The following is a 27,147-nucleotide window of genomic DNA, read 5'->3' on the forward strand; positions in this document are numbered from 1 at the left end:
TGAGCGTCAGCGTGGCCCGCCCACCCCGCCTTCCTGCCGTCCGGGGCGGGCTCCGGGCTGCTAGGGGTCCTTGTGGTCGCGGGGGGCCTGGGTCCTCCGCTTAGAATCCGACGGGGCCCACTGGCTGCCGCCCGACTTGGCCTTCAGGTGCTTGGACTGGGACAGTTTGGAGTACGGGATTCCGAAGGGGCTGGGATGCTCGTCGGCGGCCCTGCCGTCCGCCTGGATGCGGGCGTTCCGCGCCGGCCGGGGACTCCTAGGGTCTGGCAGTATGCGGGGTGCCAGGCTCCCCTTGGGCTGCCAGTGGCGGGGGCCGGCCGTGGCCGGGCTCATTTTCCTCAGGGAACTCTGGGTGCCGTCAGCAGTTGAGCGGTACCGGGGGGCTCCTGGGGTCCTCGGGGCAGGACCCCCATCGCGGTGGAAGTGGCCCTAGGAGACAAAGAGAGAGCAGAGTAAGGAGCTGCCCAGGGCTTGGAGGGGTCCACTGCACCCCGTGCTGGAGCCGGCCCGACCGGGGTCTAACCACCCTGTGCCTCAGTCTTCCCACCTGTGGTACTGAGGATATAATCCTACGGCCCTCCCGCGCCACCCCCACTCTGGCCATTTCTATCCGTTCACAGGGCTGGACGTGGTTAAAAAAAAGACTGAAAAAGGCCAGGCACGATGCCGCAGGCCCGTAATCCCAGTCTTTGGGAGGCTGAGTTAGGAGGTTGCAGGTTGGAGGCCAGCCTCAGAGACTTAGCAAGACTCTTGACAAGCCAGTGAGACCCTGCTCTAGAAACTAAACCGTGCAGAAGGGCTGGGGTGTGGCTCTGAGCTGGAGTGCCCTGGGTTCCATCCCTAGCAATACACAGACACACACACAGGAAAGGAAAAGGCCGCGGGGGTCGCTGGGAGCAGTGCCCCGTCTGGGCCTGGATTTCTGTTGCAGGCAGGAGGCAGCTTTGGTCCCCACATCCCCCCTGGGCCCATCATGACCCTGGTAGAAGCCCCATCCGTGTCTCCCCGGGGGCTCTCCCTGGGTCCCAACAGTGAGAAGTGACCCAGGCTGCGGGTGTCAGAGAGCCTGGGAGGCCGGGCCTCAGTTTCCCCATCTACAACACAATGCCCTCAAGCCGGGCTCCTCTCCCGCTCAGGCTCCCCATCGGCTGCGCCGCATGCCTGGGGTTTCCAGGGATGTAGGGGCCCCTGGCAGGGGTCTGTTCAGCTCCCTTGGGCCATCTCAGGTGGGCGAAGGAATGGCTGGAAGGTAGCAGAGACTTGGGGGCAAGGGTGCATGCCTGTGAGCCCAGTACTTGGGAGGCTGAGTCAGGAGGATCTCGGGATTGAGGCCAGCCTTAGCAACCTGGCGAGACCTTACTTCAAGATAAAATAAATAAATAAATAAATTTTAAAAAAGGGCTGCTGGGCTTGGTGGTGCATACTAGCAATCCCAGTCCTTGGGAGGCTGAGACTGCAGGATCCTGGTTCGTGGCCAGCCTCAGCTACTTAGTGAGGCCCCCAGAAACTTAGTGAGACCCTGTTTCAAAATAAAGAATAAAAAATAGGGCTGGGGGTGTAGCTCGGAGGTAGAACACCCTGGGTGCCATCCCTACTAACACGCGTGCACGCACACACACACACACACACACACACACACACACACACGGAGCAGAGGGCCTGCAAGAGGACTGGACATCCCTGCTCGGCTGGCCCCGACACGGGCACCTCCTGTCTCCCTCCCTGCAGCCCGGGCTGGTGCGGCAGGCCCCGGGCGGAACACTGTTGAGGAGATTTTCCCATGAAGGCGAGTGAGTCAGCGCGCACCCTGGCCCCACGGTCAGGGCTCGCCCAGGGCCCTGGCCTGGCTGTCTACACTGGCAGACCCACAGCAGTGTTTGCACGGGGGCGGCAGGGGCGCTAAACCTTTTTTTTTTTTTTTTTTTTTTTTTTTGGTGGTACTGGGGTTCCTGCAAACCCTTCTACCTCCGGGCTACACTCCCAGACCTATTTTATATTTTTGAAACAGGGTCTCTTACGCCAGCGCGGCTGGCTTCGAACCTGCGCCATCCTCCTGTCTCCGCCTCCCAAGCGCGGGGATTACAAGCGTGCGCCACCACGCCCGGCATGGCGCTAAACCATTTTGCAGATGCAAGGTCAGAGCTGGAGGAGGAGAAGGGGCCAGGCTGGGGAGGACCCCGGGCCCTCGCAGGGAGGACCAGGCTGGACTGGGTGTCCCCGTGGGGGCGAGGCTGGGGCCCGTGGACACCAGTGGAGGGTCCTAGTTTGTGCCTACACTCGGGGGTGGGAGGCCCCCGTTGGCAGAGGTTTTGGGGGTCCTCGTGGCTCACAGAAACCCCAGAACTCAGTTTCTCCATCTGGGGAGACAAACGTCCCCGTGTGGACGGCAGGAGGAGACAGACGCGCCGGGTTTTAGGCAAAGGCTCCTTTCTCTCCTTGACACTGAGGCCTCGGGCCGTCACAGACGGGGAAACTGAGGCCCGGGGTGAGGCAAAGACTGGTCCTGCCCTGTCACACGCTGCGGGGGGGGGGCGGACGCACGGGAGCCGCGCTGTGTCCCCAGGGCCGCAGCTGGCACCTCGTTCCTCCCGCTGGGAGCTGCCGTCAACTGGCACGCTTGGTAAGAAGGCGCGGCACGAGACAAAGGCATTCCAGTCACGGCTCGCACCACTGCACACACGCGAACCACCCCGCAGCGTTGACTTGTGCGCACGCGCGTGAGCGCGGTGCCGGGGCTGGAACCCAGGCCCGTGCGTCTCGCACCCCCGAGCTGCAGCCCAGCCCACTTTTTTTTTTTGTTTTTCAAGGAGGAGAAAGTTCGGGCATGGTGGTGCACGCCTATAATCCCAGTACTTGGGAGGTTGAGACAGGAGGATCGAGGTTTGAGGACAGACAGCCTCAGGAACTTAAGGAGAAACTGTTTCAAAACAAAACAAAAATAATTGAATAAAAGCCAGGCGTGGTGGCACATGCCTGTAATCCTAGTATGTGGGAGGCTGAGACAGGAGGATTGAAGGTTTGAGGCCAGTCTCAGAAACTTAGCTAGATCCTGTTTCAAAACAAGAAATAAAAACTGAAGGAGCTCTTGCTCAAAGGGAGAATGTCCCTGGGTTCCATCCCCAGTACCAAAAATAAAATTTAACCTGGGTGTGACGGTGCACGCTTGTAATCCTAGTGCTTGGGAGGCTGAGATGGGAGGATTGCAGGATTGTGGCCAACCTCAGCTACTTAGTGAGGCCCTCTGCAATTTAGTGAGACCCTGTTTCAAAATAAAGAGAAAAAAAAAGAGCTGGGGGTGCAGCTCAGAGGTGGAATGCCCCTGGGTTCCATCTCCAGCACTGCAAAATAAATAAATAAATAAATAAAATTTTTTTTTTTTTTCTTTTGGTGGTACTGGGGTTCTTGGAAGCCCTTCTGCCTCCGGGCTACACTCCCAGACCTATTTTTACATTTTTATTTGGAAACAGGGTCTCCTAAGTCAGCGCGCGCGGCTGGCTTCGAACCTGCGCGATCCTCCTGTCTCTGCCTCCCAAGCGCGGGGATTACAAGCGTGCGCCACCACGCCCGGCATAAATAAAAATTTAAAAAGAGCTAAAGGTGTAGCTTGGAGATACTGAATTTAATCCCTAGCACCAAAAATAAAATAAAGAATAAATAAGTAGAAGCATAATATCAGAGCTGGGAGGGGACCCAGCTGATATCATCAGTCTGAATTATGGTTCCCCCACCCTCCCATTCAAGAGCTCTGGAAATAAAGGCTCACTAGGATTTGCCTATGGGGCTGGGGCGTGGCCCAGCGGTTAGCGACTGCTTAGCTCGCACAAGGCCTTGGGTTTGGTCCCCAGCACTGGTGAGAAAGGGAGAGAGAGAGAGAGAGAGAGAAAAGGAAGGAGGGAAAGACAGACATTGATTTTCCTAAGGCCCCAAGGCACGGGTCCCTTGGGCAGCCTGGGGAGCCCCTCCAGGACTGAGCTGCGAGCTTCCCGTCTTCTGGGTCTTAAAGCGTCCAACCTCTGCCTGCGACACTGGACGCCTCTGCCTGCCCCGGTTTAAGCACCGACCTGCGGCGGCCTGTGAGGGTCCGGGGTGGGGGAGGAGTCGCCCCATACTGCCCCTCCCGGGCCGGGCAGGACCCACGCGGTCCCTGCGGTGGCCCCGTGGCTGTCCCCGCGCCCCGGCCAGCCCGCCCCTCACTACCCCTCTTGCTCCACGCCCCCAGGTCATCGTGCAGCGGTCCCTGTCCGCCCGGAACCTGAACCACGCCAAGGCGGGCTCCGTCCTCGCCAGCTACCTCAAGATGCTGCCCATGGGCCTCATGATCATGCCGGGCATGATCAGCCGCGCGCTGTACCCAGGTAGGGCCACCAGGGGGTCACGGGGGGAGGGGGGCGGCTCTGCACGAGGTCCCGACAAGGACCACTTAGGGCCGGTCACTTTCCAGGCTGCAAAGGTGCCTCTCTGCCCCGCTGTTCCCTGGTCGGCACAGTGGGCTAGACTTGGGCGGCTCTTGGGAGGCACGGGGGGGGGGGCGCCCCTGCCCACGCCCCCGTTTCTCCATCTGGGGCTGCTTGCAGGGAGGGGGCCCCCACGACCCGCCGTGAGGGACGCGACCTACCTGTGCCTCCTTGACCCCGAGCTGCGCGGCCTCTGTCCTGTTCACTGCGTCCGCCGCTTCTCTCCCCCGACCCTGTGCCCACTGAGGGCCCCCCAGGGGCCCGCCGAACGTCCCTCGAGTCACGTGGGGGGCACTCAGCTGCCGGCGGGGTGGCTGCGCTGGCCCGGGAGCCATCTGCTCTGAGTGGCGCCTCCGGAGCGGGGCCGCCCGCTCCCTCACCTCGAAGTACTCGTCCGACACAGATGAGGCCACTGAGGGCCGCCGCCGGCCGGGGCCCCGGCCCGAGCTCCCCGAGAGGCTGTCCTGGTCACTGAGGGTCACGTAGTCGTCGTCGTCTTCCTCCTCCTCCTCTCCAGCCAGCCCGTTGGGGAACTGGGCTTCCAGGCCATCGGGGTCATCCAGGGTCACGGACAGCTGCCGCCGGAGCGGGGCGCAGCCTGGGCTCGCCATCCCAGACAGCCCAAGGTCTGTGCCATTTGGGGGCGCCTCTTCTTCTGGGGTCTCTGGGGCCCAGCCCATGCCACTACCATCCTGGGCAAGTATGTCTGCCACGGGTACCGTCCGGGGCTTGGGCACCGGGGGCTGAGGCTCCGGGTCCCCCCGGGGGAAGCCGTTCTCGGCCGTGACCCCCTCCCGGGGGTCCTGGGGCTCTGGAGGTGGCAGGCAGGGCTCCGGGGAAGGCCGGATCTCCTGGCTCTGCTTCCACAGCTGGTGCTGGGTGCTGGCGTGGGATGTGTCCCGGATCTTGATACGGTTCATCTGGCTGGGCTGGGGGTTCCAGATGTTGGGGTCTATGATGTTGATGTAGCCCAGGATGTCGCTGCCGGGCTCTGGGTCCGGCTCCACCCACGTGGGCAGGTAGTCGAACATGTTGGCCCTCTCCAGGTTGAGCAGCCCGGGGTGGACGGGGGGCGGCGCCTCGGGGACTTCCGCGGGCTGCACGGGGCCTCGGGGCCGCTCAGCCCCCTGCTGCTCGGACGAGGGCTTGGCGATCTCATCCACGCTCTTGGCTTTGACCAGCGCGTACTTGGGGTTGACCAGCTTCTTGGCCACAGTGCCCGTGGGCACCAGGGGTACCACAGAGGGCATTATAATGGGCTCTGGCTCCGGCTCCTTCTCCATGGGGATACCCTTGAGGCTGACGCCCTGGGACATGAGGTACAGCTCCTGGAACTGCCGGTCGAACATCTCCACCACCTGCCCGGACAGCACGGAGATCACATTCCGGTCCATCCTCGCGGCCGACCACGTGAAACTGTAACAGAGAGGTGGGGTGGTGCTGGTGAGGCCCGAATCCCCTCAGCCCCCGCTACAGGGGGCTTCTGAGGCCCCCCACGTGCCCCTGACTGGTGTGTATCAGACTGTGGCCCCGGGGACGGGGATCGAGGCACAGCACACGGCAGGGTTCAGCCGCAGGATAGAACCTACGTCTAGGCTGCGACTGCATTCGTTAACGCAGCTGGAGAATGCGCCGCCCAGCACATGTCGGTGTCTGGGGTGCACGCCGACCCCCCCAGGTGACTGTGGGCAGCCCCTGGCCTGCCACACCTTGCACCGTACCTACAGAGGCAGCCCCGGCCCCGGAGCGGCCATCTGTGGGCTTGGGCGGCACAGCCTGGCCCCGGGCCTGCACACAAATCGGCAGCTTGGGGAGCAATGAGCCAGAATAACCAGGGGTCAAACGTCAGGACCCAGCGCAGAAGCCAGCCGGGGGCCGAAGCGCCGCGCGCTCGGGGAGTCACCTGTAGGAGCCGCACACGGCCCGGTCTCCATCCACAAACATGAACTTCTGAGCCAGGGCGCCCTTGAACTTGGTGGCCGACCGTGTGAAGAACTCGGTCCCCCCGCTGCTGCGTACCCTGAGATTCTGTGTTGGGGGACAAGGAGGCAGAGTTAGACGGCCACAGTACTGACTCGGGGGCCCGGGACCCAGGGAGGGCTTGGGATGGGAAAGAAGCCAGAGATCTGGAGTTGGGTGCTGTGTCTGCGACTGCAGGCCAGAGGCGTGTGGTACTAGGGTCTGAATTCAGGGGCCATTTTACCTCCAAACTACAGGAGATGAGACGCAGAGGGAGGACGGGCTCTCCCAGGTGAGCAGACTGGGACTCATAACTTGCCCGCTGTCCCCCGGGCCCGGTGCAGGGCCTCTGGAAGCTCTGGCCAGGCGGCCTGGGTGCCACGAGGCTGTGGCACCAGCCAGGACTCAGCGCATCTGCTCCACGCCTCACTGAGGCGCTGCGCGAGGTCACGGGCTCCGAGGTGCCCCCAGAGAGCATGATTCCGGAGGCCTGCGGTCAGGCTGGGGGCTTTAATTATATTTTTGTTGTTGTGTGTTTTTTTGTGGTACTGGGCATGGAACTCAGAGGCATTCCATCTTCTAGTGACACCCCAGCCCTATTTTTTATTCTTTAGTTTGAAACGGTCTCACTGAGTTGCAAAGGGCCTAAGTAGCGGAGGCTGGGATGACAAGCGTGCGCCACCAGGCCTGGCTTCAGGCTGGGAACTTTAGTTGTATTTCTAACCCAGGCCCCAGGGATCCTGACACCTAAGGGCACCCGAGGGTGCTGCTCGCACACCCCCGAGACGGGAGTCTCACTCTCCCGGCAGCCCTGGGGCCGCTCCAGGCACTCGGTGCTGACGGGCTCCTTGTGAGACCCGGGTATGGCTCAGTCCGTCCCCTCGCCCACTCTCTGGCCCCAGCCTCTTTAAGTACCCACCTGCTTATCGACCCTGGGGATCCCCCACCCCCTAGGCCCAGACTGTGGCGAGGAAACCCCAGCGAAGGCCAACAAGTCAATAACCAGGCACGCCCAGGATGGCGGGGGTGGCCGGGGAGGCTCCCGGGAGAGGATGGAGCGGGGCAGGGCGTCGCGGCGTCCCAGGCGGAGGGACAAAGGCCTGGCAGGAGAGGAGGGTGGGCGCGGAGCCTGCAGATCGGGCCCGGCGGGAAGCTGACGAAACTCGGCCCTGGGGGTAACAGGGAGCCATGGGAGGATGTAGGACAGAGAGTCCTGGAGTTGGATCTGCAGGCAGAGGGCAGCTGCAGGAGTTCCAGGGTGAGGACAGGAATGGGCAGTGGGAGGCCGGCGAGAGCAGGGAGGCTCGTGGGCGGGGGCGACCTGCACGCGAGCACCACCCTCTGCCCGGCCCGCGGATGCCCAGACCCGGGGCTGCCGTAAGGTCGAGGGCAGCGGGCCGGGCAGGGTCCTCAAGCCAGGCGCCACAGCGAGCCCAGCCTGGAGGCCGACAAGCCCGTTCCCACACCCCTGAGGCTACTGTGCGGCTGCGCAGCAGGAAGCTGGCCAGGGCCCAGCACCATCCGCGCTCGGTACCCAGCAGAAATGGGGACGAGAGGGAACCAGATCCCGCGGGGTCCTCCTGTCACCTGGAGACCCTCCAACCCCTCCAAAGCTGGTCCTGACCAGGGCTCCGAGAGCCCGCTCGGGCCTCAGGGTTAGTGGCGCCCTCCGGGGATGCCCGGCCTGCTGTGTGGCGCCCTCCGGGGATGCCCGGCCTGCTGTGTGGCGCCCTCCGGGGATGCCCGGCCTGCTGTGTGGCGCCCTCCGGGGATGCCCGGCCTGCTGTGTGCCTCTGAGCGAGCCTCACCCTCTCTGGGCTTTGGTGCTGGTCCTGAATCTCAAGGCTCTCTCTGTGCGGCTGGGGGCCACACCCTCTGCCTCGAGGGCTGTCCCCGGCCTGTTCCTGGGTGGGGGCCCCCCATGGGGCCTGGCCCAGATGAAGTCACTTCTCAGGTGTCTGGGCTCGCGTGAGCAGAGGCGGAGGATCCACAAAGCCGCATTGTCTCGGAGCCCTGGGACACCCAGGGGGGTACGGGCGGAGGGACGCAGGGCTGGCCGAGCAGGTGCCCTGGGCTGAGCCTCAGAGCCCCCAGGACCACGGAAGGACGGGGCGAGCCGGGCAGGGCGGGGTGGGGGCAGCAGGGCTGGAGTTAACCCCACAGCCGGCCCCGAAGCTGCCCCTGGGCCCAGGCCACCCATGCTGGAGACCCCGAGGGGCAGGTGGCTTAGGACGTGGAGTGTAGGGGTGGGGTGGGGGAAGCACTGGGGACTGAACCCGGGGGCGCTCCACCTCAAAGCTATACCCTTGACCCACTTTATTTTGAAACAGGGTCTAAGTTGCCAGGACTGTCCTCAAATTGGCTATCCTCCTGTCTCAGCCTCCCAGGTACTGTGATCACAGAGGTAACCACCACACCCGGCCTAGGGTCAGAGCGATCTTGACCTCTGACGTAACTCCAGTCCTGGTGCTGAACAGATGCCGGCCAGGCACCCCCAGTGCCTGTTTCTTTTCTGTGAAATGGGCTGTGCTGTCAGCTGGGTGATGCCCAAGTGAAGGGCCCAGCAGGGACCTGGCTCTCAGCGGGGAACCCAGTGACTCCGGGTGACACAAGGACAGTGGGGCCAACATAGGAACAGAAAGCATTTGGGGGGAGCCGGGCGCGGGGCGCACGCTTGTCACCCCAGCATGTGGGAGGCCGAGACCGGAGGATCGCGGTTCGCGGCCAGCCTCAGCTACTTAGTGCGGCCCTCCGCAACTCAGTGAGACCCTGTTTCAAAATAAAGAATAAAAATATAGGGTTGGAGGTGTAGCTCAGAGGTAGAATGCCCCTGGGTTCCATCCCCAGTCCTGAAAAAATAAAAATAAAAAAAGTAAAATAAAGTGTACCTGGGAAGCCGGGCATGGTGGCGCACACTTGTAACCTCACCATTTGGGAGGCTGAGACAGGAGGATCGCAGTTCATGGACAGCCTCCGTTACTTAGGCCCTTTGCAACTCAGACCGTTTCAAAATAAAATAATAATAGGAAAAAAATAGGTCTAGGGGTGTAGCTCAAAGGTAGAATGCCCCTGGGTTCCATCTCTAGTACCCCCCCAAAAGCAAATAAATAATAAATACAGTGTAGGTGGGGTCAGTACTTACCCAGACTCCCCGGTCTAGTAAGATGCACAGTGGGGGAGTCTTTCATACCAACCATCTTTGATGCTAGGATGGGGCGTGGCGGGGCCAGCCAGCTCCCCGCCCTCACCTGAGGGGCGCCTGGGCTTCGCACCACGGGACGCTGTGGCTGGGTCACTGCCCAGGACACCACAGGGCGTTTAACAGCCTTCTAACCTTCTACCCACCAGATGTCAGTCATACCCTGATTCCTGACAGACATGTCTCTGGACATTGCCCTCAGCAGGACAAAATCCCTGCATCTCCTGGCTAAGACTCCCCGCCCTGTAGCCAGGTGGGGTGGTGTGTGCCTGTAACCCCAGTACTCAGGAGGCCGAGGCAGGAGGATCACAGGTTCAAGGCCAGCCTCGCCACATTTCAAATAAATAAATAAATAAATAAAAGCCCGGCATTGGTGGTGCATGCTGCAATCCCAGCACTTGGGAGGCTGAGACAGGAGGCTCACGGGTTCGCAGCCAGCCTCAGCTACTTAGGCCCTCTGCAACTTAGTGAGACCCTGTTTCAAAATAAAGAAGAAATATAGGGCCGGGGTGTAGCTCAGAGGTAGAATGCCCTAAGTTCAGTCCCCAGTACCGCAAATTAATTAATTACTTAGTAAAGTAAAAAAATAAAAAGGGCTGGGGGTATAGCTTCGAGGTAAAATGTCCCTGTCTTCAATCTCTAATACCACAAAACAAAGTAACCCAGAACAAAACAACCCAGAATCCCTGTCCTACACCCGGGTCCACCACAGATGTGGGCCTGGGACGGAGGGAGGAGGGGAGCGCTGGGGGCCCCGCCGGCCTGCCAGTCAGGCCTGCCCCCTCCTCTGGCCAGGGCGGGCCTGCGCCCCGCTGCGCCCCGCAGCCGTCCGTCCAGCCGATGCGCTTTTGTGCACCAGAGCCGGGTCTGACCCCAGAGGCTGCTGGTTTTTCCAGTTTGGCCGCACACAACCATGGAACTCCCAGCATCGGCCAGGCCTCCTCCCTGTAAGCCACGGATCCCCAGGTCTGGCCCCCACTGCTTCTGGGGTACCCCCCTCAGCACCGGGATCACCCCCAAAGGAGGCCTCGTGACCTGCAGAGCAAGGGCAGGCCGGGCCCTCCCCCAGGATGTCATTTGGGATGACAGCAGGGCTGTCAGGGCCAGCTGGGGTGCTTGGGATGGCTGGAGCCCCATTGCTCCCACCTGTCTTGGTGACCAGGAGCGGGGTTTACCCAAACATGAATGGCGGCCGTTTCCAGAATGTTCTGCTGTGGGCTTAAAGCTAAGGACCGACAAGGATAGTTTCTAGTGGGACCATGGTTCAGAAGGACCATGATTAGGAGGGAAACAGGGGCCTCTAGACCCTCAAACCAGAGCTGGCATCCAGCCCACCCCCATAAGCAGGGTGGGAAGGGCTCAGGCTTGGCCCCCAGCGCCCCTCCAGACTGGCGCCTGACACCCTGGCGTTCACGGATAGCACCCCCCGGGCGCAGCCTGTGCTCGGGGCCCCAGGGCCCCAGAGGCAGGTTGGTGCAGAGCCGGGCCGGGCCAGTGCAGCCCAGGGCGGGCCCACGGATTACCAGGCCAGGAAGCGCTCCCGAGACAGGCCCGGGCCCGGCCGGCCCACGGGCAGGGAGGGTGCCCGGGCGGGCAAGCCTGAGACAAGGTGACACCTGGCCGGGGCTGGGCCCACAGAGCCCCTGGCCGCCCGCCCGGGCTGTGGAGGGCGCCGGCTCCCGGGTGACACGGGAGCCGGCTGGGGTCACACTTCCCAGGCATCTGGCTCCTGGGTACATCACCCAGCAAACCCGGCCAGCTGAGCCCGGTGGGGCCCAACGTGGCTGCAGGAACCTCTCTGCCCTGTGGTCCTGGAGGACCACACGCCCAAGCCCAGGGCCTGGGCTTTGTAAATTATTTTTTTGTATTTTGTGGTACTGGGAAGGGAACCCAAAGGCATTCTACCTCTGAGCGACACCCCCTGCCCTATTTTTTATTCTTTATTTTGAAACCGGGTCTCACTGAGTTGCAAAGGACCTCACTAAATAGCTGAGGCTGTCCCCGAACCGTGATCCTCCTGTCTCAGCCTCCCGAGGGCTGGGATGACGAGTGTGCGCCACCACGCCCGGCTAGAATTTATTACTGTGGACAGCTGCATAACTGTTCTCAGCTAACAAAGCGCTCAAACAACCACTGCCCTTTAATTTCACTCTCGAAAAGCCCCCTGAGGCACCATCGGGCCACGAGGCGCTGGAAGCCCCGGGGCTGGGGCCCTGCGCCAGGCCCCTGTGGTGGGCTGGCGTCCAGAGTCAGCACCGCCGTCCTTCAGGGTCAACGCCTTCCCTGCTAAGCCCACTTCTCACTTTTGGCTTTTAGGCCTAGCCTAACTCGGCAGAATGCCTTTGGGTAGGTCACAGCCTCCCTTTGGCCTCAGTTTCCCCAACTGTCCAAATGGCCACAGGCTCTTTCTAGTGGCTGGGGGATGAGGGGGGACTCCAGATCTTTTTTATTTATTTATTTATTTATTTTTTGCGGTATTGGGGATAGAACCCAGGGGCGTTCCACCTCTGAGTGACACCCCTGGCCCTATTTTTTATTCTTTATTTTGAAACCGGGTCTCACTGAGTTGCAGAGGGCCTCACTAAGTAGCTGAGGCTGGCTGCAAACCGCGATCCTCCTGTCTCAGCCTCCTGAATGCTGAGATTACAAGCGTGCGCCGCCACGCCCGGCAGAGACTCCAGATCTCCATGGCGTCCTGCGCAGGGAGCCTCCTGGCCCCCCAAACCCGCCCCTCTTGCCTTTCATTCCCAGGCAGTTCAGGACTTCCAAGTAAGGAAGCTCCTGGACCAACGAGGGACGGGGCACGGGCAGGCCAAGGCCTCCACGTTAGCTAGGATTCTGCTTTGCTGAGAATACACGGCTCGGCGCACAAAGCCCCCTCCAGGTGTGCGCGGGCTCGGGGAGGGCTGGCCAGGCAGCTGCTGCCCACAGGGCGGGGGGGGCCCGGCAGGCCATGGCCACCAGGCTCCTCCTCCATACCTCGGCTCCCTGCGGCACGGGCCGTCTGCCACCAGAGCGGATTCCTGGTGCTAATTACACGGCAGGCGGGCGAGGGGCTGAGGATCAATCCACCCGAAGACCACATGAAAATGTTCCCGAAATTAGAGGCTCACGGCAGAGAACTCACACCCACTTGAAAGGGCTCAGCTTGGGGGCGGGCGGAGGGGGCTTGAAACCGCCAATAAATTATAGACCCGGCCCCGGTCTGTGCGCCTCTCCTGCATTTGGGTTCCAAGCCTGGACTCCTCGCACCTACAGAGGCCGGGGAGAGCCCCGGGGCTGGGGCTGGACCTGGATCCTCTAGCACTAGCTTACTAGCAGAAGCACCCGGGCCTGGGCCTCAGTTTCCCCACGTGCAAAACAGCAACAATGACATAGCCTGACGCCACGGTTGTTAGGGGGATAAGTTACCCACGTCAAATACCGTAGACACATTAGCTACCTCTGGCAATACAGATCTGTATTCGGGGAATGTTCTGCATAAACCAGGCATGGTGGCGCACGCTTGTCATCCCAGTATTTGGGAGGCTGAGACCGGAGGATCACAGGTTCACAGCCAGCCTCAGCTACTTAGGACCTTTGCAACTCAGTGAGACCCTGTTTCAAAATAAAGAAGAGCCAGGCATGGTGGCGCACGCTTGTAATCCCCGTGCTTGGGAGGCAGAGACAGGAGAATTGCGTAGGTTCAAAGCCAGCTGACCCTGTTTCCAAAAAAAAAAAAAAAAATGCGTAAAATAGGTCTGGGAGTGTAGCCCAGAGGTAGAATGGCTTCCAGGAACCCCACTACCACCAACAAATATAAATAAATAAAATAAAAAATAAGAAAAAATAGGCCTGGGGGTGTAGCTTGGAGGTAGAATGCCCCTGGGTTCCATCTCCAGTATTGCAAAAAAAAAAAAAAAAGAAAAAAAGAAAAGAAAAGTGTTCTGCATACAGTAGGAGCCAAGCAATGGCTAGGTGAAAGGTCTTCCCCCAGCCCTCAAGCAAGGCACCAAATGCCAGGGGCTGCATGGAGGCCCCCAGCCACACCAGCTCATCTGCCCTCTGTTGGACCAATGGGATCCTGGAGCCCAGAGAGGGCAGGTGGAAAGGTCAAAGACACACGGACAGCGGTGCTAAGAACCGGAGCACCGGATCCCGCAGGCCGCCGTCTCCTCGCCACCTCTGGTCCGCCATGGCTCCCCCGCCTCAAGATCCAGCCTGCCCTGCATGTCCCACCTGGGCCCAGAGGGATCTTCCTCTGTCCTAATGCCAGTGGTGGACACTCTAGGGTGATGGACCCGGGTTTCACCTGAGAAACATCAGAGTTCTCCAGGTGGGGCAGGCGCTGCCCAAGGAGGCGGTGAACACACCTGTCACCGTGGCATGCGAGCAGACAGCTGAGGCGACAGGGGCCACTTAAAATAATACGCGATGTGACACCTGGCAGGAGCTCCGTCAGAGTCTCTCTTCTGTCCCTGGGGGCACCTGAGCTATGTGACCCCCCTGGCAGGAGGCCCCAGGATCCTTGAACTCCGTGCGCCCGGCACAAGGCTCCGGCTACACTGGCCGACTCGGTGACCCCTGCCCTCCGGCCACCCGCAGGCGGCGCACCACTTACCTTGAGGTGGCCCAGGTGCATGCGCGCCCGCTCACACATGTGCAGGAAGTACTTGACGTTACTCTCGTCCACAATGATGTAGACGGCCACCTTCCTCTTGAAGCCCGCGTCCAGGAGATCTTTGAAGATGTCCACGTCGGTGAACATGTCCATGACCACGGCGATCACCTGGGAGCAGAGAGATAGACCAGGTGGTCACAAAACCCAGGCCGCCCCTCTCAGGGGCACCCACGCTGGCCCTGCACCCAGGAGCTGCAGGACCGCTCGCTGAGATGCTCAGATGGAGATTCTCCATCGGGACCTGGGGCTGGACTCGGGGGAGCAGGGGCATGGTGGGAAGTGGAGGGAATATCCAGCCGGCCACATCTGTCCAAAAGCCCCGGAGATCAAAGCCCTGCGGGTCCTCCCTGGAGGATGCCGGGGGATGGCGGAGGAGGAGTGTGGAGAGTCTAGAGAGGACCCGAGAGGCGCATCCTCGACGGCCCGGACAGCCTCCCTCGGACCCCGCCCACCCCCGGGCCACTCTTCCCCTGCCAGCGCCTCCGTGGCCCGGGCTGGCGTGGACTTTGACAGGCCTCCCTTGAAGGTACTAGACAGCCAACCACTGGCCTGGACCTCGCTCAGGGTGGGGCCCAGGGGCCAAGGTGCGCCTACCCCGCCTCAGGGGGCTGGGTGAGGAGACACAGGTGCAGGGACAGCCTGGCTGGTGGCCCTTGGCCTCTCTCCTCCCTGGCCACTGCCATGGCCACCCAACACTGTTGACACACACAGATGTCCAGCCACCTCCTCCTGCCCCTGAGCCCCACCTGTTGCCCCGGGTCGAGCACTGCCTGCAAGGCCCTTGCACAGAGAAGCGGGAGAGGCGCCCTGAACACACAGCACGCTAAGGATCGAGTCGCACTGAGAGCTACCCGGGTGCACCAGGGAGCTGAGCTCATCTCGGCCTGGCCGGCAGGCGACCTGCCAGTACCCCCTGCCCTCGGAGCCGTACGCACAGGTCGACGGGAGGCAGCCTGTTGAGGACATGTTTGCACACCCGACAGTGAGCTCACCTGCCAGGCCGGCCCCTGCAGGCCCATCGGGGCTCCTCCTGGGCCTCGGGCCCCTGCTCACACCCGTGGTTCATCTGGCACCGAAGCCCAAACAACTGCACCGAGCAGGGCTCCGTGCCCGGCCCGCCAGGGGCCTGCGTGACCTCGCTGGACTTCATTTCCGTTTTTCTTTTTTTTGCAGTACTGGGGATGGAACCCAGGGGCATTCTACCTCCAAGCCACACTCCCAGCCACACTCCCAGCCCTATTTATTTTTAATTCTTTATTTTGAAACAGGGTCTCACTGAGTTGCAAAGGGCCTCACTAAGTAGCCGAGGCCGTCCGCGAACCGCCGTCCTCCGGTCTCAGCCTCCCGAGTGCTGGGATGACGAGCTCGCGCCCCGCGCCCGGCTTTCTGGACTTGGTTTTCCCATCAGCAGCACTGGCTTATTCTTGGGGGAACCCGGCACGTGTGGAGGGCTCGGGGCCACCCCCTGGTCACCTCTCCCTAATGCTGGCCTCGATCGTCCCAGCTCACCAGCGGGCCTCCGGCCTCCAGCCAGCACCACAGCTGGGTAAACGGAGGCTCCGCGAGGTGCCGGACCCACCCCCGGGGCCGGTCTCCAGCCTCTTCCCTTTGGGACCCGCCGAGAGACCTTGGACGCTGGGCTAAGCCTCCCTCCATCCTTGGAGGCCAGCTGTCTGCGTCCCTGAGGGCTGCCGGGGACACTCGCTGCCCCGGCTGGGCCGGCAGGAGCAAGCCCAAGACAGGTGGGCGCTCGCACCAGGAGAGAGCGCCTCTGCACCCCCAGAGCACCCGGGCCGGGCCGGGGTCTTGAGAGCTCCCCGTCCCGGGAGGTATTCAAGGCAAAGCCAGAGCCAGGCCGCTTGGGGAGGAGGGCAGAGGAGTCACGCCATCGGCTGGGCGGGCTCCGGCCTGGAGGGGGCCTACATGGGCACCGCAGCCCCCTCCCACCGTCGACGGGGCTGCCCTGGGCTGGGGCTGGGACGTGCCCTGGCAGGATGGCGCCCTACGCACCAGCAGCCTGCCTCTCCCAGAGCGAGTGGGGGTGGGATTTTCTGGGGCCTGCCATCCAGGGGCCCCCATGGGCCCGGGGTGCTGGTTCCTAGTGCTGAACTCGGCACTGGGGTGGTCCGAGGAGAGCTGGTGATGGGTGCCTGCTCAACCGAGGCGGGGCTGCCTGGCTCCCCCAGGCTCTGGGCGACGCTGGGACGGAGACGGGGAAGCTGGCGCTCCCCCGGCCCCTCCAAGGCTTGTTCTGTCAATCGGACCACAGAAGTTTCTGGAGGCCCTCTCTGTTGTATAGAGGGGAAAACTGGGACCCAGGACGGGGACCCAGCAGGCCAGCCTCAGGGCCCGGCCCAGGCAGGACTCAGCTTCCACCACAGAGAACGGGACCCGGGGCTTGGTCCTCGGGAGTGACCGCAGGAACCAGGGCCTGGCATGGGCCGCAGCTGCTCCCGGACCCTCAGTTTCTCCATCTGCCACGTGGGAGTGTGGCCTGGCCCCTTCGCCGGCTCTGGGGAGCTCATCCCTCTCTGGCCTCAGTTTGCTCCTGTGTGAACCGGAGTGAAGGGCAGGAGGAGGTCTAAGGCCACCCTCTCTGAGGCCCTTGCCCAGGGCCCGGCCTCCCCGTGCCCTGCACTGCGCGGCCCATCCAGGCTGCCCGAGCTTCTCACCGCACCCTACAGGCCTGCGAGGGGAGACGTCAGCCATGCCAGCCCGCAGCTCCCGGCGCCCAGAACGGCCATTCCCTAGCCTGGCTGTGGCCACGGACTCCGTCTGCGCAGCAGGCAATCGTGCCAGCTGGACGCGCCCGCCGGGGCGAGGGCAGGAAGGACAGGCTGGGGACTTAACACATCTCTGCGGCAGTGTCTTTCCTGGAGGATGCTGACCCCACCCGCCCTGGTCCCCACAACATCCTGCCTGAAGCCACCGGCTCGCCATCCAGGCACCTCCTGGGGGGGCCACACCTGCCGATCGTCTCCATCCGGGAAACTCCTACCCATCCTTCAAAGCCCAACTCAAATGCAGCCCCTGCCCGGCCCCGCTCTGTCTTCGTGCCAGCCTGTCTAGTGTGTTTCTGGAGCCTCCGCAAGGCCTGGGCTGGCCTCGGGGGAGAATTTCTGACCTGCCTGTGACCAGTTCTCTGTAACGTCCCCACCCACCTTAACCGCCAGGCCTCCAGACTCCTGGAGAGGCTCAGAGAGGGAGAGAAAAAGAGAGAGAGATGGTCCAGAGAGGCAGGGAAGAGACACCCAGTTCTCCCTGGAGCCTGGAACCCCAAAGGGGAGCCTGCAGACCAGCCAGCCCCCCACTGCAAAGTGCAGACGGGACCATCTGATGCTCCGCTCTGATGCTGGCCGACTGGGCAGTAGCAGTGGGATAAAGCCAGTGGACACAGGTGACCAGCAATGACCAGCCAGCGGCAGCCGCGCCTACCCTGCCTCCTGCCGCCCACCCTGGGGGTGGGCAGGCCAGCACGCATCCCCCGGGGCCGGCTGGGAGGCCGAGGAAGGAATACGCTGGCCCCAACATGTCCCAGAAGCCTCAGATGGTCTGAAAGCTGGGGCAGAGGCCACGGCCCTGAGATTTCAACTTTCACGTACAGCCAGAATGGAATTACAGGCTCGGATCTCACCCTCCTGCCGAAGCGACGGAAAATTTGAGCAAAAGCCGGGGGCTGTGATCCCAGTACTTGGGAGGCTGAGATAGGAGGATCGCGGGTTTGAGGCCAGCCTCGGCACCCTTAGACCCTCAGCAACTAGGTGACACCCTAGCAACTCAGCAAAACTCTGTTTCAAAATAAAAAATTAAATAGGGCTGGAGATATAGCTTGGAGGTTGAATGACCCATCTCCAGGACCGGGAAAAAGAAAAAGAAAGAAAATTCAGATAAAAACCGTGAGGCCAAAGACAGCATGTGGTACAGCACCGCAATCCCAGGAACAAGAGGAAGAAGATGAGCCCTAAAAAGCCACCAGCCCCTCCAGCAGGCGGGGACGAGGGGTCTCCCTGAGCAACTGCAGGGGCCCACGCAGCACCAGGGATGGACCGCAGCGCCTCGGCCACTCGGAAATCTCCAGACACACGAGGCCCGCACGGTCCTCGGGAAGACGCCACGCGCGCCGGAGCAGTGGGCCGGGGAGCCCTAGACCCCCTCGGGCAAACCTCCAGGAAGAGCCCGCAGCCAGCGAGGCCCTGCGGCGGCGCGGCGGCCGTCACGGCCACTGACAGCGGCTACTGGGGCAGGGACGCGTCGGCGACCACAGGTAAATAAACGCGTCGGGTTCTGTGATTTATCAAGCTGGCCGTGGGCCGGAGTTTGCCAACTTTAGGCTCTGGTCCTGCCTGTTAACGTTTAAGAGCCAGACCGAAAGGTGTTGAGTTGGAACTGGAGTTGCAGAGCATGTGCTTAGCATGGTATGAGGCCCTGGGTTCAATTCTCAGCACTATTAAAAAAAAATATATATATAGCCGGGCGCGGTGGCGCACGCTTGTCATCCCCGCGCTTGGGAGGCGGAGACAGGAGGATCGCGCAGGTTCGAGGCCAGCCTCCCTGGCTTAAGAGACCCTGTTTCCAAATAAAAAAATATAAAATAGGTCTGGGAGTGTAGCCCGGAGGTAGAAGGGTTTCCAGGAACCCCAGTACCACCAAAAGAAAAGAAAAGAAGGAGGAGGAGGAGGAACAGGAGGTTGTTAAATTGTTACTAAGAAAATTTAACTGGATCCCAAAGCAAAGCTCCAAAATATTTAAAGGTAAAAACAAACACCAGCAGCCCACAACATAAAATCTACCATGTCTGGTCTTCCATCCATCAAAAATGACTAGACCCTTAGCCGGGCGTGGCAGCGCACACTTGTAATCCCAGCATCCAGGAGGCTGAGACCGGAGGATCGCAGTTCGCAGACAGCCCCAGCTACTTAGTGAGACCCTCTGCAACTCAGTGAGACCCTGTTTCAAAATAAAGAATAAAAAATTGGGCAGGGGGTGTAGCTGGGAGGCAGAATGCCTCTGGGTTCCATCCCCAGACCCGCAAAAAAAAAAAAAAAAAAAAAGACTAGACCCACAAAAGAATTGGAAAATAAAACCCATGTTTTAAAAAAATCAATCAAAATAGACCAAAAAAGGGGCACAGATATTAAAACTAGCAAGACATAAGGATAGTTATAAGTGTGTTCTGTAAGCTCAAGAAGTTAGAAACATGGAAAATTTTTTTTTTAATTAAACCTCTAAAGGTGAAATGTGTAACATTTCAGATAAAAACTAAGCCCGTCATGGCGGCACACACCTGGAATCCCAGTCCTGGGGAGGTCGAGGCAGAGATATCACGGGGTTCAAGGCCAGCTCCAGCAACATGACAAGGCCATCGGCAGTTTAGAGGCCCTGTTTCAAATTTTTTAAAAAGGGCTAGTGAGCCAGGCGTGGTGGTACAAGCTCGTAATCTGAGCATTCAGGAGGCTGAGACCGGGGGATCGCGGTTCGAGGCCAACCTCAGCTACTTAGCGAGGCCCTCTGCAACTCAGTGAGACCCGGTTTCAAAATAAAGAATAAAAAATAGGGCAGGGGGTGTAGCTTGGAGGTCCAATGCCTCTGGGTTCCATCCCCAGACCCGCAAAAAAGAAAGAAAAGGGCTGGGGGTGTAGTTTAAAGGTAGAATGCCCCTAGGTTCAATCCCCACTACAGAAAAAGAAGATGGAGGAGAAGGAAGTAGAGAAGGAGAAGAAAAAAATACTTAAATTCCTCCCAAGACTCCCAAAGCTCCAAGGGGAGCTCACAACTTCTCAACCCCGACTAGCTCCCCTGGGGCCACTGGCAATGCAGAGGGGCCGCCCTGCCCCTGACTGAGCGTCCTCCAGGTTTCTAAGCACCTGTGCCGTCACGACTTTAAAACAAGTAAAAATCCGCCTTCCTGAGCCAGGCGTGGTGGCGCACGCTCGTCATCCCAGCATTCGGGAGGCTGAGACGGGAGGATCGCGGTTCGTGGACAGCCTCAGCTACTTAGTGAGGCCCTCTGCAACTCAGCGAGACTGTTTCAAAATACAATAGGGCTGGGAGCCGGGCGTGGTGGCGCACACTGGTAATCCCAGCATTTGGAGGCTGGGACAGGAGGATCGCGGTTTGCGGACAGCCTCAGCTACTTAGCGAGGCCCTTTGCAACTCACCAAGACCCTGTTTCAAAGTACAAATAAAAAATGGGGCTGGGGGTGTAGCTCGGAGGTGGAATGCCCCTGGGTTCCATCCCCAGTACAACCCCGCGGGAGCCAGCCCAACACCAGCCACACCAAAGACCCCCGCGCGACCTCGGCAGGCTCTGGTCAGGAGCCGCTGTCTCCTCCCCTGCGCTAAGCTGAGGGGTGGCTCCCGCTACGAGCCTGGGAGCCGGGATGGGGGATGGCGGTGCGCCCACCACGCGGGACTCCTTCCTGGCAGAGCACTGCTGACTCACAGTTAAGACGCAAGTGCCGAGGGGCAGGGAGCCTTCGGAGAAGACCGGAGCCAGATCCTGGGATTAAGATATCAGATGGTTCTCCTGCGGGAGGGCGCAGGCCCTGGGCTGGGAGCTGCGAGCCCGGCCAGCTGCTGTCCACCCTGCGGCCCACTGTCCCTGCTGGGGTCTGTCCCGGTCCAGCGGGTGTGGTTCGTGAGGGGACACGTTGTGAGAAACGCATCTGCGTCGTGCTGGCTGACGTAGGTAATGCACCTGCAAAGTCGCCAGGTAACGTGATCACGGGGCAAAGCGTGGCTGCGTCAGGTGGCACATGGCCGCCCCAGATAGCAAGTGAGGTGAGGCTGTCCCCTGAAAGCGACCAGGCAGCCCCCAGGGCGCTGGGACCAATGGCCCCGGCGGGGTCAGAGTTTTGCCCATTTTGGGGGCCACAGGGCCCCAGAATGTGCTCTGGCTGGGAGCTGGGATGGGGCTCTGAGCCCCCCGTGAAGGGGCAGGGCTCACAAGCAACAGCGCCGGCCGCTTCCCCAGGCCCGGGACCGGCGATCGGCCCCATGGACCCTGGGCAAGCTCCCGGCCCTCCCTGCGCCCCAGCGAGCCCGGCTTCCTCCTCTGGACCGCACCTACTTAGTGGGGCTGCGGCCAGGATTACACAGCCTGGGTAAAGTGCCCGCTCAGCACCCGGCGTATTGTTGGCACTTCATAAACGCCTCATTAAGCCGCTTTTATTCTCCCGGAGCCAAGCTGTAGGCCAGGACTTCGGCGTGTGGAGGTGGGGACCCGACAGAAAAAGATGCTGTGCTGGGGTTCATCGGGCGGGGGAGCCTGGGCTGTGTGGCCTTGGGCAGGAGGCTTGACCTCTCTGGGGCTCTGTTCCGAGACCCGAGTCCTCTAGCCTTGGTCTCACTCCTCGTGCTCTTCCCGGGCTCCCTAGTTGGAAACGCAGAGAAAGTGGGTTTCATCCCGGCCCTGGGGGGTCCCGGGGGAGAATGACTTGATAGACCGTCTGCACCGGCTTCCCGCCCAGCCTCGCCCCTCCGCCAGGCCTCCACTCCGCAGCTGGGGAGGCTGGGACTCGTCTGTCCTCCCTTCCGGGCGTGATTCTACAGGCCTCTGGTATGCAGCTGGAACTCCACAGCAGGTTTTTCCCCAGATAAATCGCTGGCTCCCAGGGGCTGGGCTGGGGTGGGGGAGGCGGCCAGGCAGGCAGGCCACCTTCCACCGCCATGAGGGCGGCCCAGAGAGCGCAAGCCACTGGCTGCGGGTCACACAGCAAAGCCAAAGGGGCTCCCCGTTACAGACGGGGTGGCTGGAGCTTCCCAGGGAGCGGGGGCTTGGCCTGGGGCCCCAGCCAGGAGACGGGGAGACAGTAGGGGCCAGACCCCAACACAGCCGCCCCCGGCTTCCTCTCTGGAATTCTGGGAAGGGGGATCCCGTGAGTCGCGTTGCCGGGAAGGCGGCTGGCGCGGGCCCAGGGCCTGCTGCGTCAATCACCTTGCGGGGTGACGGAGGGCCGGCCGGCTGGGCCACCCTGACTCAGTGCCCCGTGGACACAGCCCAGGAGCACCGTGGGGAGGCGGTCCCCACCGCAGGCCGGGGCTCTCCCGGGGAGAAGGGTGGTGATTCTCGGCTGAGATAAGGCAGGAGGGCGCCAGGCAGGTGGAGGGCGGCGAAGCGCCCCGTCAGCATCCGCCAGCGCCCGCCCGGCCCCTCCCGCCGGCTGCAGCCACCCAAGCGGGAGGCAGGCAGGCCCTGGAGCCTGAGCACAGCACTGCCTGGAACCCGCTCTGGCCGAGCCTGCCAGGAGGGCCTCGGTTCCTACCACGTTTTTATTTTTATTTATTTATTTTGCAGTACTGGGAGTGGAACCCGGGGGCCGTCTACAGCTCCAGGCTATACCCCCAGCCCTATTTAATTTAATTTTTTGGAAACAGGGTCTTGCTAAATTGCTGAGGCTGGCTGGCCTCGAACCTGCAATCCTCCTGTCTCAGCCTCCCAAGTATTGGGCTGACAAGTGTGTACCACCACGCCCGGCCTTCAGTTTTTACCCGCCCCCCCCCAAACACACATAGATGACAAAGTGTGGCCCAGCCCAGGGTCCTAGAGGGATGCGGTGAGAAGGGTTGGAATACGGGAGCTTGGGCTCCCAGGAGCATAGCTTGCAACCAGCCTCAGCTACTTAGTGAGGCCCTTTGCAACTCACTGAAACCCTATTTCCAAATAAAAAATAAAAAGTAGGGCTGGGGGTATAGCTCAGCGGTAGAATAGCCCTGGGTTCCATCCCTAGTACAAAAAAAAAAAAAAGAGGGGCGTGGCTATCACCATCCCAGAGCCCCTCCTGTGGACCCATGGGGGCGCCCACTCTCGGGAGGGGGGGTCCCAGCAGTCAGCGCCCCGTCTTGAGGGGTTTCCACCAGAGCGGCCGCTTCACAGTCAACAGGGCGCACACCTGAGCCGCCACGCCCCCGCTGTCACCCCAGAGGCCCACGCCATGACGCTGTGGGCTTCCGTGGGCCGCAGGACACGGGCCGGGCTCACAGAGATGCGGGGCAGCCGGCCGGTGGCAGGGCCTGGACGCCCCGTCTGGCCCCATCGCTGGGCAGCGCCCTCTGTCATCCTGTCTAGAGGAGAGCAGAGCCCCGGGCTGTTCCCAGGCCAGCTGGAGAGCTAGGTGGCCTCCTCCTTCCTGTGTGTGTGTGTGTGTGGGGGGGTGCCACAGGAGATCAAGCCCCCACCCAGAGCCTCAATTTCTCCATTTAGGGGGTACTGAGGACTGAACCCAGGGGCATTCTATCTCTGAGCTACACTCCCAGCTCTTTTTCTTTAAAAAAAAAAAAAGACCCTCCTTTTTTTTTTTTTTTTTTTGGTGGTACTGGGGTTCCTGGAAGCCCTTCTACCTCTGGCTACACTCCCGGGCTACACTCCCAGACCTATTTTTTTATACTTTTTTATGTGGAAACAGGGTCTCTTAAACCAGCGCGGCTGGCTTCGAACCTGCGCGATCCCCCTGTCTCTGCCTCCCAAGCGCGGGGATGACAAGCGTGCGCCACCGCGCCCGGCAACCCTCCTTTTTTAAAAAAACTAAAAAGGGCCTCACTAAGTTGCTGAGGATATTGCTAGGTTGCTGAGGCTGGCCTTGAACCTACAATCCTCCTACAATCCTCCTGTCTCAGCCTCCCAAGTCCTGGGATTAGAGGTCCCTCCCACTGCACCCGGCTCGGGCTCCCCATTTTTCAAATGGGGGTGGAGGCTGGATGGTGCGGTCCCAGCAGGCCCTGCCTGGGGGACTGGGCTCCAAGGCCAGCCAGTATAGCCCTGCCCACCTCAAAGCAGGTGTAAAAAGGATTACGCAGCCTGAGCGTGAAGGGCCTTCCTCTGCCCCTCCCTCCCGCCACCTGCTACCCCACCCTCACGACAGGGGGGGGGGCTCCTTAGTCCCCGCCACCCCATTTCACACACCAGAAACCCGAAGCCCCAAACCGTGTGCTTGGCCAGGGCCGGTAGGCAGCAGGTGGGCCGTGAGCCAGGCTCCCACACGGGGCTGGCCATGACGCCAAGACCCCTTGTTCGACAGGGACGCCCTTTTTCTGGTTTTCCTTCCCCAAAGCTCCCCCAGACCCCCATCAGCCAAAAGGGTCCCTACGGCCAGTACTTGGTCAGGTGCGGCCAGCCACCTGCTCCAGGATCCTTCTACACGCAACTAACTGGCTTGGGGCACCGTGCCGGGCGCATCTGGGCATGCTCTGAAACCGGGAAAGGCCTTTCCGCTGGGCAGGAAGAGGCCTCTGCCCGCTGTCTCAGCGCGGGGCCCTGGCCTGGCCGCCTCACCAGGTGGCTGTGCCCTCTCAGAATGTGTATCGGTGTCGGCCAAGATCAGCCGCCCACGGCCCGGCACCCAAGTGCCTAGAGGTCAGGAAGGGGCGATCTAATCCAGGCCCCGGGACCCCCGGAACGGCTCGCTGCAAGCCCCGCCGACAGCCTCCGCCGGGCTTAACTGCTCTCTACCGCCGAGGACCCCTGCCCATCTGGAAACTCTGCCATTTCTGAGCTCACAAGAAGGCTGAGAGGGGTGAGCAAGGCGCACACACAGCCGCCGGCGGGCTTGAACCTGGGGTCCAGGCCAGCCTTAACCTACGCCCGACCAGGGAGCGCCTCCTGCCTCTGGGGGGAGAGCCCGGCCAAGGCAAAGGGCCGGGGGTGAGAGGAGAGCCGACACTCCCCCCCCCACGCCCACCGCCAGCCCAGGAAGCCCAGAAATGCCCCTCGGCCGGCACCAGGGCCCCGGAGACCGGGCAGCCCGCTGTACCAGCCGGGAGCCCCGCGAGGCTGGGGGGCCCCCGGCCCCTCACCTTCTGCGCCTGGCTGATCATCTTGCGGACCACCTCCTTGATGTGGGCCTGGCCCTCCATGGGGGGCTGCATGTAGACGCTGGCCCGGGTCACGCCGCGGTAGGCGATGGTGTCCGGCCAGCCCAGGTCCAGCTGCGGGATGGAGCGGTCGGACTTCTGCGGCCAGTACTCCAGCGAGGGCGGCGGCGGCGGGGCCGCCTGGCCGTCGGGGGGCTCGGCGGCGCCCCGGGGGTCCTCGGAGCCGGGGTCGTACACCTCGATGGCGTCCAGGATGCGGCGCAGCTCCAGCTCGGACAGGAAGTCGCGGATGTCCTCGCGCCGCAGCACCTCGTAGAAGGCGTCGCGGCCCCGCGCGGCCAGCGCCTCGAGCGCCAGCCGCTGGCCCTCGCTGTAGAAGAACTCGGGCTTGGCCTCGCTCGCGCGCCAGTTCACGTGGCCGTCGTCCAGGCACTGCACCTGCGAGAGCGCCATGGCCGCCGCGCCCTCCGGGTCCTCCTGCGGCCGCCGGCCCTCTGCCCACCGGGGCCGCGGACACCCGGGCGCCGCGGCGGGCGGGCGGGCGGGCGGGGCGGGGCGGGGGGCGGGGCTCGGGCGGGGGTGCCGTGCGGTTCCGGCTGGGGGGTGGCCTGGGGTTCCCCGAGCTGGGGGTGCCGCTGGGTTCCGAGCTAGGGTGCAGCGAGGGCCCTGGCTGGGTGGCCAGCGGGGGCTCGGGCTGGGGGTGCCGTGGGGTTCCGAGCTGGGGGGTGCCGTGGGGTTCCGGGCTGGGGGGTGCCGTGGGGTTCCGGGCTGGGGGTGCTCTGGGGTTCCGGGCTGGGGTGCAGCAAGGGCCCTGGCTGGCGGTACTGCGGGGGCCCGGGTTGGGTGCAGCGGGGGCTCTGGCTGGGGAGCAGCGGGGGCCCGGCCTGAGGGTGCTGGGGGGCCCGGCGGGGCGCGCGCAGGCCCAGGGGCCCCACCCTCACTCCTCCGGGAGTCCCAGGTAACTTCGGGGACTCACCCAACTTTGCTTCCCCACCTGGGCGCCCTTGGCGCCCGGGCTTCCGGGAGGGAGGGAGGGAGGGAGGGGTCCCGCGGTGGCCGGGCGCAACCCGGGGGTCCGCGCGGGGGAGGCCAGGGGTCGCGAGGGTCCCGGGGTGCAGCCCGGGGGCCTGCGCGGAGGCGGCGGGACGGCCCACGGACGGCGCGGGGCGGGCTCGGCCGTGACTAAGGGCCGCCCCGCCCACCCCGCCGCCACCTGCGGTCACGTGCCGCCCGGGGCGGGGCCGGAAGCTGAGTCACCCCCCCACGCACAGAACTCGGCCGCCGTGGGTGGGTGGGTGGGTGGGTGTGTGCGCCCCCCCTCCCCGCTCCCAGGCCGGCCACAGCGGCGCCCCCTCCGGTGCTCCCTCCCTCCGGTGCTCCGGGCCGGGCCGCACCTGGCCGTCCGGTGTGCACCTGGGCTGGGGGCCCCGGGCCCGGCCAGGACACGGGTCGCCCCACCCAGAGCTGGGGTGCACCGAGCCGGCGCCCCGCTTCTGGTCCTGAGCCCCGGGGCAGGGGGCGGGGCGGTCCCCGGGCTGGGGTCAGGCCCAGGGCTTAGCTTGGCGTCCCTGGGCTTGGAACCCTAGTTATGGGGGGCGTGGGGACCACATCTGAAGGCGGCGGCCGGGGCGGGTCGGCAAAGCCTATAAACCTGGCCCGACAAACAGCGGCCTGCTGGGGGGCCGCCCCCACCCTGCGCCGCCCCTCCCCAGTCCCCACCCGGCCCCCGGCCCTCCTGCAGGACGGCTGCTGACCCTCAGCCCCAGGGCCTGCGGGCTTTCACTCCCTGGTCTGAACGCTGCCCCCCCAGCTCCCTCCGCGTCCCTCCCCCTCAAGAGCTCAAAGCTGCCCCCCCCCAGGCCCAGAGACCCTGCGGGTCCATTTATAGCCCTGGTGGCCCGTGTGGACCCAGCGAGGGCTCCCTGCTCCTAGCGTGCAGAGGGCGGCTCAGCAGCTCCTCCTTATCTGTGAGCCAGGAAGTTGTGGCCTGATGCAATCTAAGGGCCCATTCAGACTTCACCAGCCTTACTAGTATGTGTGCGCGTGCCTGCGTGTGTGTGTGTGTG

The 27,147-nt window shown here is 62.6% G+C and overlaps 2 protein-coding genes across 5 annotated transcripts in view; one reads left to right on the forward strand and one right to left on the reverse strand.

The window, feature by feature from the left end:
- The window catches only part of SLC5A10 (solute carrier family 5 member 10), a gene marked incomplete at both ends in the record, with an annotated part of 54,587 nt that overhangs the window by 19,469 nt on the left and 7,971 nt on the right, over positions 1 to 27,147 (forward strand). For 3 of the 4 annotated variants that reach the window (XM_080713447.1, XM_080713449.1, XM_080713448.1), the window contains one exon: positions 4,220 to 4,355. In XM_080713447.1, the coding sequence (XP_080569573.1) occupies positions 4,220 to 4,355 (136 nt within the window). Of the gene's footprint in view, positions 1 to 4,219; positions 4,404 to 27,147 lie in introns of all 4 variants that reach the window. The other variant, XM_080713446.1, reaches the window with a different exon arrangement.
- Positions 61 to 25,534, reverse strand: FAM83G (family with sequence similarity 83 member G; the record flags this gene model as incomplete). The annotated part of the gene is made up of 5 exons (XM_080713445.1): positions 61 to 429; positions 4,616 to 5,870; positions 6,358 to 6,482; positions 14,213 to 14,380; positions 25,064 to 25,534. 5 exons carry the CDS (start codon positions 25,532 to 25,534, stop codon positions 61 to 63), a joined length of 2,388 nt encoding a protein of 795 aa, XP_080569571.1.

Source organism: Muscardinus avellanarius (assembly GCF_963383645.1).
Source record: "Muscardinus avellanarius genome assembly, chromosome: 16".
Taxonomy (NCBI): domain Eukaryota; kingdom Metazoa; phylum Chordata; class Mammalia; order Rodentia; family Gliridae; genus Muscardinus; species Muscardinus avellanarius.